The sequence below is a fragment of the Neltuma alba genome, unplaced genomic scaffold (assembly GCF_004799145.2).
Source record: "Neltuma alba isolate B1F8T4 unplaced genomic scaffold, ASM479914v2 tig00007257_pilon, whole genome shotgun sequence".
NCBI lineage: Eukaryota > Viridiplantae > Streptophyta > Magnoliopsida > Fabales > Fabaceae > Neltuma > Neltuma alba.
In genome coordinates, this window is record NW_021634726.1 from 60,476 (window position 1) to 72,896 (window position 12,421).

Below are 12,421 nucleotides of genomic sequence, written 5' to 3' on the forward strand. Positions count from 1 at the left end.
CCAATCCAAAAATACCCATTTTTCTTTGGGTTGTTTTTTTTCCGGGCTGGGCAGGGCCATTTTCTCACGGGCTCAGGCGGACATACCGGGCTATTGGGCTTGATGAACACCCCTAATATTACCTCTAAGTCTCATTAGAAGAGTTAATCGATTAATTTAAGAAAACTAAAAAAATAAATTAAATTAGTTATTTATAATAAATATATATTGTTTTTATTAAAATATCTTTGTTAATCAAGTGTATTTGTTAAAACTACCATTATTAGAAGGACTATTTTTAGAAAAAAAATAAATAAATATGATAGACAAGATGGGTTAGAGTCTTATATTTAGAATCAAAATAAAAATCAAATAAGATCTTATATTAAGAACCGGAGGTAGTATATATTTTAGCTTTCGTATATATTCTTTCGGTTTTGTCAAAAAGATTGCGTATTTGTCCCTATTTGGTTGATAATTGGAGGCTCTGAACTTGATCCGAAGTCACCCCAAATCGTGCTCGACGAATTACTCTTCTTTCCCCTCTTTTCCTCTTAGAAATGCTAAGTTCTGACTCAAACAGTGCTAGAGGACTCCACCTGAGAAAGTGTTGCAGCACTACTTGAATGGAAAAAATTGACAAAGTTAAACTCTTGACAAGGTTCTCAGGCAAAAAAGAAAAAACTCTTGACAAGGTTCTGCTCCATTGAGAGAACAGGGCCTATCTGAGTATTGGAGGAACATAAAGCAAGAGACCCCTTCACTGAAGCACTTGTACCTGAGTGAAAACAGGTGTCATAAAGTAGAGGAAGTACACGGGAGCTTTTCAACTTTAGAGTATCACCAACATTCTAAAACAAGTCTTAATTAATTGAGGTGTTTTAGTGTTAACAGGCTTGGCTTAGTTCGATTTTGGGGAAAAAATTAACTGCTTAGTTCTTGAGTGGCTTTATTTAGTTTAGTTTCTGTTTGGATCAAGCATGAATGATTTTTTTTAAAAAAAAAAAAAATTTAGTGATTTTTTTTTTTCCAAAAACTATGTTGCGTGTGTATTATATAACAAGTATAACTTCTATATAAATCTAGACCCAAGCCAATAAGTTAATATAAATATGTACGTGAGAACCAATACAGTGAACAAATAAGTTAAATCCTGTCCTCGTCGATTTAAATTAGAAGTATAAGCCAATACACTAAACAAAGAACTTATTAAGCTCACCCTATAGCTTTACAAAAAAAGGGTGAGGTCTACACGGCTATTCAATAAAGCTGCGCACCCAATTCGTCATCTCGTCTTTAGGAACTAGTGAGAATGCAACAGCTAGTGATGGTGACTCGGTAATCTTCACATAAACCTTGTTAATCTCACCCCATGGGAGACCTTGTAATCTCATAAGTTGCTTATATATTTCTTCTATTCTATCCAAGTGAATATGACCAAATCTTCTTGACTCCTTCCTCATTTCTACAAATTCCCTACATGAATTCTCAACAAACTTCATCATTGACTTGTCCATATTAGAAGATGATTCCTTCAATGTTTCAACAAGCACATCTACAATAGAGGCTACTCCTCCATTTCCGTTTTGTAGACAAATGGGCATCAATTGATTGCAAAGGTTGTTGCTCAGACAAAATCATTATATGTGTTGAGTCCTCGTTCAGCATTGATCTCAACCTCAATTCTAGATTATTCGCTACCCTCAACAAGAGATGTAGGCATTTCAGCATCAAATTCCATCACAATAAGGTCATCCATTGTCTCACATAATGAGATTATGCAATAGATAGCAAGCAACTAGATATCGTTTGAGTTCAAATGGTGTAATATGATGGGCTTCTCAATATTGCCCAAAGCATCTTCAAAATCCTAAATGCCCTTTCAATGACATTCTAGCATGGACATTTCACATGTTAAAACAGTGATTTGGGTTCCATCGCCATACTCATTTAGGTAATATCATTGTCCACTCACCCATGCCAAGTTAGTTTAAGACCACCTGTAGCCTCTAGGATGCTACAAAGCCAGAAAAATGTGGTTTTACACATCCCAGTTTGGTTAAAACATGTTATATCACTACCATACACCATCTCCGTAAGCTGACTTTTGTTTTTATGGAAATCTGGTGTGATACTGGTCATGAACGTGTCTAGTGCTATATATAGCCACACTAAATATCATCTCAAGAAAAAAAATTTCGAGCAACATACAAAGCAGCCCAACAATGTATGAAGGATGATTTTTTTATTTGTCTTCAGCAATAATTAATTGTACCCAACCAAAACAAGGTTATAGCACCCACTACGTATCCACATCAACAAGCAAGTAGAAAACAAAAATAAGCAAACAATGTTGTGAGATCAGCAACAAATCACTATAGTACTTTGCATAACCAAAAAAAAAAAAAAGAATGAACAAATTCCTTTAGAATTTATCATACCAATATTGATTGCGGAAATCTTACATGACAATGTAAACTCCAAAAGCCTCAATAGAATTTAAACTAAATCCTGAACGAAAATCTTAAGCAAGAGCTCAACAATCTACTTGCTGGATTCCTTTTTCTACAAAAAAATAAAGGCAGGAACCTACTAGCATTAGCAATAGGAGTGATGCTATGAAGTCTCGTTTGGGCTTGGGTACTCTGTAATTAGGTTTGGAATTTGTGATTGGAGAATTGGAAGAAGAAGAAGACGACGAAGATGAAACCAGGAGGTGAAGTAAGAAAGTAGGAGGAAGAGAAGGAAATGAAGAGGGAGACAGAGTGCGAGTATGGAATCGACACACAAAGAAACGATGAGGAAAGAGCAAAACAGAAGCAAAGAACAACTTACCTCACCAGTTACAGATTTTTAGGCGGGAGGATGATTAAGCCGTGATGACCTCTATTGCCGGCGATAGTAGCAACTAAGGGTATGTTTGGATCTCCGTTTTGAGATCTAAACATGCCTCGGAAAATGTAATAAGTCAGTTGGGGGCTTTCTAAAGGTAAATTGGTTGTTTGGATAGATAGCTTTTGAATCTGACTTCTGAAAAAAAGCAACTTATTTTTTAGCGCTCTGGGAAGTAGCTTTTCATTGTTTCAAAATGTAATATACCTTTAAATAAGCATTTAATGACTATTAATTTCTCTCACCTATCATTTCTACCAGACCGAGCTCAAGCCTCTCTTCAAATCAAAACAAAGAACTCGTGCTACTGCATTTGGCCGTGTTCACCTCCCTCACTCTCGACACTCTCTCCATTCGTTGCTCTTGCTAGTGTCTTTGTCCATCGGTCTCGGCTGTGTCTTCATCTGTCGCTCTCTCTGGCATCTCTGTCTGTGGGTGTCGCCGACTCTTCTCCCTCCATCAAAATAGATCTAGGTCATTGTTCATGCCATCGCCGGTGTGTTTGTGCAAAGAATAGCCACTATTTTCCTCCGCCGTTGAAGGTACCGTGGTTGTTTTTCTTCTCTTCCCTATTTGACTTTCAGATCCTCTATTATCCTTGTCAATGGTCATAGTGGCTGAAGGAGGCTTGCTTTTTTTCTTCCTCCTCTAATTGTAGATGTTGTTTGACTGAAAAATATAATTTATTTAGAGTTTTCGATGATTCACCGAACTAATCTACCACCTTCAATGTATGTGCACTTCCTTAAGAAATCAAAACCTCTCTGTTACTCCTTCTTTGTGCTTTTATAGGAGTTTTGGACCTATTTGTGTGGTCCGTTCTAGTAACAGCATTCCCACTTTCATATAGCGCTGCTGTGAGGGGTAAGCTGAACATTTCTTCCTTGTGTGCATATATGTGGATGTGAACTGAATGGCTGTAATTAATAGTGTATGGTGTTGGTTTATGGTGCAAGATTTATGGACGTGTGAATGCTCTTTTGACCAAAGCATATGATAGTTTGGCTTTAATTTTGTTAGATATTATGCTTTAATGCTTGGTTGGATTTTTTGAGTTAAAGGAAAAAAGTATTTTCGGTGCTATGGGTTCATGTATCATGATTGAGAATGGGTGGCTGTAATTGTGTGCGATGTTTTGAACTTTGGGGGGAAAATGTATAGAGATGGTAATCAAGGATATGTGGATATATTTAGCTTGTACCTGGTTCAATGACCAAACAATGGGAAACTTTTATTGATTTAAGAATCTATAATTTCAGCTTACCCAATATTGATTGCTGTCTCTATCTTATCACTGGTCAAAACCCATAGCTTAATTCGAGCTTGGTTTAAGCTTTTGATTAAGTTGAAAATTCTAATATTAAGGTTAGCTGGCTTATGAAAAGGAGAAAAAAAAATAGAAAGGCAGAGTTTGGCATTCAATTGGGCAGTGATTAAAATCGCATTTGTCCAAAGATGTCATCTTGGTCATATTATTTTAACTGACAAATGTTGTGTGTAGTGTCCATATTAGCTGGTCGGATTGGCAAGTATTACTTCTCAAACCAAAGTTTTAAATTGTAAGATTGAGAGGCCACTTTGAATTCAGATACAACCACATTTTTGCTGTAGTAGCAGCGGGAACCTTGTTCCTAAATCCAAACATCGATAAGTTCCTATTTTTCTGCATGTTTGTAACGTAAAGCAGAGCTTGAATTAATTCACTATTGGTGATTTGATTTACATATATTGTGGGTTTATACTGCTTGATTATATTGCTTGATTCTTGACTAATTGTGGGTTTGATATATATGTAATTTCAACAAGAACTATGAGTAACGATAAAGGCAAAGCACATTGGGATGTTGTTAGTGGCAGTCTCACCCAAGAGGGGGGTGAATTGGGTAAGTTATAAAAATTTTACAAATTAAAAACAGTAAGCTAAACAGAAATAGAGAGCATAAGTTAGAGCGATTTCACTGTAGAGAGTAGACACAGAATTTATACTGGTTCGGTCTCAACCACTTGACCTACGTCCAGTCTTCAGAATACCTCTAAGTATTTCACTAAGTTCCAAGATTAATCGGACTTTTGATACCGCAGTACACCGATTGATTCATTCAATTACTCCCCCTTACTACCCGTAAGGTTATAGACCCACTCAAGAGTCCACACTCTTGAGTTTCACTTAGAAAGTGATTAAAGATGATATGTAAAGCTCTCTTACAGAGTAAATGGATAAGAAACACTGAAGCCCAGTACAAACAAGAACAAAGTATTGAATGCAACAGTAAGTTATTTTCAGAAGGTAGCTCACGTATTCAATTGTCTGCATTCAATGCTTCTTCGCGCCTTTTATAGTTGAGGAAGTTTAATAGCCATTAGACGGAAGAGCTTCTAGCTATTGAGAGTTTGGTTGTGTGTTTTTCCAGTTACAACGGTTTTCGCCATTAATGCTTCTTACATGGTAGGTTACAGGCTACTAAATAACTGTTAGATAACCGTTGAGTTCTTCTTCGTAATCTGTAATAATACTTCAATCTAATAAGTTTTTCTTGCAGAATAAAGCTCAGGAGCATAACTGATCAAATGATAATAATGAACATTTATAGTTTGAAAGTGGAATCAATCAGTTGCTGAATGTATTGAACAAGAACTGGACATCCTTAATCGAAGTAATGATCGATGACTGGTTGATCAATCAAATTATTGATTAATCAAATAGAAAGAATTTGAAACAGGCAAGTTAATTTATCGATCAAGTAATCGATAAATGAAAATAGTAACTTCAGAAAAAACATGTAGAGAAAAGGCTCAAGGTTATTTTTTTATTTTAAATCCCTTAAAATAGAGAATTAAGATAAACATGAAGGTTGAGAAAAGCTTGAAGGGAAATAATCAACATATTTTGAGAATCACGGTAACTTGTTGATGTTTAACTGGAAAGAGTCAATGATCGATCAAGTGATAAAAAACTGCTTGATCGATCAAGCTATCGATAAAGCAAAGTGAGATAGAAATAGATTTTCAAGGAATAATGATCGAGTAATTTATCAATAAATGAATGATGGAAAATTTGATCGATAAAAGAGACTTAACAAAAAGTTTTTCAAAGGGCACAAAACAAATGATGATCGATTAATGTTTGATCGAGTAAGTGATTGATAAAATATAACAAAGAGACTTAGTTCTGAAATTCCAGAAAAATGTTTGATCGATCACATTATGTGAAAACAAGACATTCAGAAATATGGGTGATCGATCATTTCATCGATAATTAGATTATCAATCAGGTGATTGAAAAACATAACCCAAAAAAGTAGAGACATTGAGATAGCAATGATCGATTATTTGATCAATAAATCACTGATCGATCAAGTGATTGATTAATCAACCAGATAACAACCTTGAATAGAGACATATCGAGTGGGTTATTAAACAATGTTCAATCAGGTTATCAAAAAATCTCTGATCGATAAAGTGATCGATAAATGAAGAAAGAAACAATATAACTTAAGTGGAAGAGCTTTATCATTTATCTGTCTTTTCATTGATGACCTATTTATCAATTAAGTGATTGATAAACACTTACCAAAACTTGTGTCCATTATCTGACAGTTGTTCGATCATTAGATTATCGATCAATTGATTGATAATTTTCAAGACTTCTACACAAAACAGTGTTAATGATGATTGATCAATTGATCGATCAACACATATAAACTAATTTATCTATCAAGTTATCAATTAACATTTCTGCTAAGTTACTCGTTTACAAAGGGAATTTATTGACAAGTGATCGATAACCCCTTGATCGATCAAGTGATCGATCAACTTACCAAAACATTGATTACCCAATTTATTATCATCAAAACCTTAAATCTAACAAATGTGAGCACCATAGGTGTGTTTCTCAAAATAAGTGTTGACTAGATTTATAGCAAACTTCATCAAGGATCTTCATTTACAAAACAAGGTTGGGACAACATTCACAGAGAATTCAATGAAAAGACAGGGAGAGGATATGAAAAAAAACAGCTGAAAAATAGGTTAGATAACTTGAGGAAAGAGTGGAAGACATTTGATAAACTAATTGCTAAGGAGACCGGTATAGGGTGGGACCCTGAAAGGAACATAGTGGTGGCATCTGATGAGTGTTGGGGGAGGAAATTACGGGTATGAAGTAGCTTATGTTAATTTATAAGTAGTATTATGCTTTTGGAATCGATTTAACTCTGGTTTACTTTTGACTTTGCAGGAAAATCTAGCATATGAAAAGTTTAGGCACTATGGGTTAAGGTTTCGCACTAAATTGGAAATTATATTTAAGGACACTATAGCATCAGGAGATGATATGTGGGCACCATCTTGGACCAAGCCTGCACCACAGAGGGGTGATCAGCCAAATGACTCCAACCAATAATGGATTAGCAAGAAGGTTTAGGGGATAGGCAAGAAGGTTCAGGGGATAGTGAAGACGACACTGGACACTGTGCAGGAGTTTCAGACTATTTGGACGGCATCAATTTAACTGCAAACACATCAAACACTGCACCCACTGTACCTAGTACTTCAGGGAGTCAAGGGAAGAGGAAGAGAGGTGAAGGGTTGGACAAGTACAAGAAGAAAAAAATGCCAACGACAAGAAGAATAGCAGATGCAGTAAGTTTGATTGAGAAGGCTTCAATTAGTACAGCAGAGGCAATAGACAAAATCTCCAACATTGATAACACTACTGAGCTCACCGCTGATCTACTGAGTATGCCTGAAATTGTCAGTGACACTCATCTTTGTGTCATCTGTTATAATCTGCTGGCAAACAAGATGTTCAGGGAGATATATGCTGGTCTGAGAGAAAATCAGGAGGTATTAGTAGCTTGGTTGAAGCACAATGCTGCAAACCTGCCGCCATATATTGCACCGAAGAATCCTTGAGTTGTGCCTAATGACTTATTATGATTTCTGTTTATCTATCTTAATGTATTTGGTTATTGTGTGTCATGATGATGTGTTTAATGATTGTTTGTTTAATGACTTTGTTTAATGTTGTGTGCTTTATAACTACGTTTAATGTTGTGTTTCATGACTATGTATAATTATTATGTTACAGTTTAATGCCTATTTATCACTTATCTTTTCTCTTTTTTTTTTGTGAAAATGTTACTCACATTTAGTATTTAACTACTCACAAGTAACATAATCCATGTCTAATTCAACGGAGGGTTGGGGCGAGGGTTGGGATGACGGACGATCTCAATTACTTCCCGCTTTACATGAACACACAACACAAGTATCACAGCTAAGTGTGTTAATGGGTCAATATGTGACACCTTTTCTATGCAAACTGCCATGCAGAACTAGCGAACAAATAGGTTATTTATGGGTTCAAGAACTTTTGCACGGGCATGAAGGACGGTCTAAGGAAATGTTTCGAATGGAAACAGAGACATTCCATCAGTTATGTTCTAAATTGGTGGAACATGGGTTGCAAAATTCTAAGTACATAGGTGTCCATGAATTTGTTGCCATGTTCTTGAATACAATTGCGCATGGTTAGTGTAATAGGATGATTCAATAAAGGTTTCAGTGTTCAGGAGAAACTGTCAATTGGCATTTTCATAGAGTGTTGGATGCTTGCCTCAATTTATTTCGAGAAAATATCAGGCCCACTGATCCTACATTCTCCTGTTGCCATCCAAAAATAGCAAATGATCCCCGATACTTCTCATTTTTTAAGGATGCAATCGGCACAATTGATGGTACCCACATAAAATGTCAGTTCAGGCTAGGCAAGACAAATATATTGGGAGGAAGGGATTTCCGAGTCAAAATGTCATGGCCGTATGTGATTGGGATATGTGCTTCACGTTCATATTGGCAGGCTGGGAAGGTAGTGCACATGATACTCGTGTGTTTCAATATGCTATTTCAACTCCATCCATGAATTTGCCTCATCTACCTGAAGGTATATTTCTGTAAATTTCGAATCAATTATTTTAAAATTAAGCTTCAATTGCATTATTTTCACCTCAACATAATTGAGTCATGATTTTCTAGGCAAATTTATTTGGTTGATGCTGGTTATTCATCACAAGTGGGATACCTTGGCCTGTACAGACGTGAGTGCTATCACCTTTCAGACTTTAATCGTCAGCCAGGATTTAGAAATGAGAATTAGGCCTTCAATTATTATCATTCAAATTTGAGATGCACTATTGAAAGAACTTTTGGGGTTTGAAAGAATAGGTTTGCCGTCTTAAGAGACATGCCCAGATTCAAGTTTCAAGCATAGGTCCGCATAGTTTGTGCAACAATAGCTGTCCATAATTTTATTAGGCAAAATTCTCCAACTGATGACCGCTTTATAGAAGCTGAGCATGGAAGTATAATAGATGAAGACAATAATCATCCAACTGGTGAGGCATCATCGTCAAGTTTAACATCTATCGTACAAATGAATCGTGTTCGTGACTCAATTAGAGACCAAATTGTGCAAAGCTTACAATCTAATTAGTTATGTGATTTTATTTACTTTAATTAGAGACCAAATGAATTTTAATTTAATTTATGTTCATGTTTGTCCATTATACATATTCAATTAAGTACGATCTAATTACTTATGTAATTTCATTTACTCTAATTAGATACGAAATGAATTTTAATTTATGTTCATGTTTGTCCATTATACATATTCAATTAAGTACGATCTAATTACTTATGTAATTTCATTTACTCTAATTAGATACGAAATGAATTTTAATTTATGTTTATGTTTGTCTATTACATATATTTAATTAATTATCTACAATATGTTTTTAAATTTTTCTCAGTAACAAATATTTTTATTTTATAATCTCACAAATAAACTATTTTTATTTTATCATAATTTTAGATATTTTTTAACAATTATCACATTAAAAATATCAAACACTACTATTCAATAAAGTATATATCATTTTCAGTCATTTTACAACTGAACTAATTTTTCTATTCATCCAAACAACTTTTAACTTTTCCAACTAACTTTTTAAAAGCACCTATCCAAACATAGCATAACTGATTTTTACTCTAACTTCAGTTACAAAAGTCAGTTAGACTAGAAGTCAATTTTGTTCAACGCCAATCTAAACATACGTTAAGAAGAGAATCTTGAGGACAATCTTGTCAATCTAAAGAATTATGAGGGTAATAATGACTTTTAACATTAAATCATGAATCGTGTGATCTCAATATATGTGCTTAAACTAACCATAGCAAGATATCAGCTATCCTTATTTTATAGGTAAATTTACATGTGTATGTATACATTTTAACAATTAACACTAGCACAATAAATAATAAGTGTGATTGAACAATTTAACCTAATAAAAATTATTAGCTTATGAGAAGTAATACAAAGGTTCACAAAGATATGAAAAATTTAGGAAAAATTACACTCAGCTCCCACAGAAAATAATTAATTTTAAAAAAGTCCCTAAAAATCCTGAAATGATTCTGAAGTCTCCAGGGACCTGTGTGTAATTGATTATAATTGTGAAATTACTTATTTACCCCCATTAATTTTATTGCAACAATTCATTTACAATCTCAACAGTGGCTGTTGACAATCCGAGAAGAAGTAGTTGACAACCTCGGCAGTGCTCCTGACAACTCACTCTGTGGGATGCCAGGGCACTGCTGAGGTTGTTAACATCTCTCCTCAGGTTGTCAACAGTCACTGTTGAAGTTGTAAATGAATTACATTGGGTTCAAATTAATAGGAGTAAATAGATAATTTCACAATTACAATTAATTATACACACGTCCCTGGGGACTTAGGAGTCATTTCGAGATTTTTAGAGACTTTTTTGAAATTAATTGTCTTCTATGGGACCTAAATGTAATTTTTTCAAAAATTTATCTATGCATATAACAATAGGAAAATAATAACTGTGCATATAAAAATTTATTTAGATTATGAGAAGTAATTAAAAAATTTACAAAGATTCATATATAAATTTACACACACATATACATTTTTGTAAAAATAATAAAATAATAAGTGTGATTGAAACATTTAACCTAATAAATATAATTTGTCCTTGGTTACAAGTGCACATAAACACATACATATTTTAACAATTAAAAATAACAAGTTTTGTCTTTATTTGAAATAAAATTGTATCAGCGGGGTTAACCGAAAAAATTCTCTCAATGTCAAATCTCCCTCAATAGCTCAAGTTAAATTTTATAAAATTTGTAGCTACTTTTATTGTTACCATCCAAGTGTCATTCTTGAGGGTTTTTTTTTTTTTTTCTCATAGAAATCTCAAAAGTAGAAGAAAAATTCAAACTTAGCACCTGGAAATTGAACTAGGCAAGAGGATGCCACATAAAATTCAGGACTAAAATTCTTCCACCGTAAATAGAAGAATTGAACAAAATAAACAAGAATACTTAAAACAATAAGCTCTTGCGAGTACAGAGCAAATTCTTGTGCATTCGAAAAAAGGCGAGAAAAATAAAAATTCTTCAAGATCTAAATATTGCATTTTCACCATATTGTTAGACCTCACGGTAAGTTTTGAGAAAAGTATTACATCAAGGTTGTCTATGTTCAAATACTAGTACTACCGAGGATTCCCGCATAATTCATAAAGTTAAGGTCTCCGCTGAGAGTCGTTTACAAAGAACAGCACAATACAGTAGGGTAAAATTAGCCAAAAACCATGTTATGTACAGAACTGAAGCACAGCTTCATGCTTTCTCCTTCTCATTGTCCCCTTTTCTTGTTTAACGGAGGAAATGATGTGTGAGTCAGATATCTCTTAACAAAAACATTGTCGTCCAGCCAAAGGATTTTCAACCCCAGGGGCGATCAGGCAGTCACAAGATGGGGAGATGCTCGTGGAAGGCCACACGAGTAAGTGACATACTTGACACTATCTATAAGCACACCACAAAAATCCGAGGAAGTGATTTAGGCTTCATCACACCATCCACGTCAGCATCTCCCACCTCTTTGGGATCAACAAGGACCGAAACCACCATGGAAGATGTTGATTTATTACCATGGAGGTTCTCGTTCTGGGAATTTCTCATAACATGTTCTTCACTTGTGTTGAGACCAGATCCGGCAAGGGAACGTGGCAGCTTGTGAAGGAACCTTCTATTCCTTCTCTTGTTGATGCTTGTATCATTCTGGCGGTTAACAGGAGAAACATTTGCAACTGATGATGCTGGAACTATAGCTCCCGGTTTTGGCGAAGCATCAAACTGGAAAACCTCCGTGCACATCCCAGAACTCAACATTGGCCCTGCATCAGGAACCCAGAACTTTCAGTAATTGTGAGAAATATGGGTAAAATTGGGAGAAGAACAAAATAGAAACACTGCTTCCCCCCTCTAAGTTCAAAATGGAAACATGTCACCAAAGAGAATAAGAGAAGATTGGCAGCATTCTAGAAGAAAAGCCAGAAATGCATTTCCTGGCGGAGTGTATTAGTGACTGTATAAATAACAACAATGTATGAAAAAGATATTGAATAAAGACAACACTTCAAAAAAGCCAGAGTACTGTGCTTTAAAAAAA

At 34.9% G+C, this 12,421-nt stretch overlaps 1 protein-coding gene and 1 pseudogene across 1 annotated transcript; one reads left to right on the forward strand and one right to left on the reverse strand.

Annotated features, from left to right (window-relative positions):
- Positions 1-6,100: 6,100 nt before the first annotated feature.
- LOC114752138 (uncharacterized) lies at positions 6,101-7,785 on the forward strand. The gene is made up of 4 exons (XM_028940859.1): positions 6,101-6,104; positions 6,827-7,026; positions 7,109-7,244; positions 7,349-7,785. The coding sequence occupies exons 1-4, from the start codon at positions 6,101-6,103 to the stop codon at positions 7,783-7,785; spliced, it is 777 nt and encodes a 258-aa protein (XP_028796692.1).
- Positions 7,786-11,364: 3,579 nt separating this feature from the next.
- Positions 11,365-12,261, reverse strand: LOC114752144 (bZIP transcription factor 17-like; annotated as a pseudogene).
- Between the last annotated feature and the right edge of the window lie 160 nt (positions 12,262-12,421).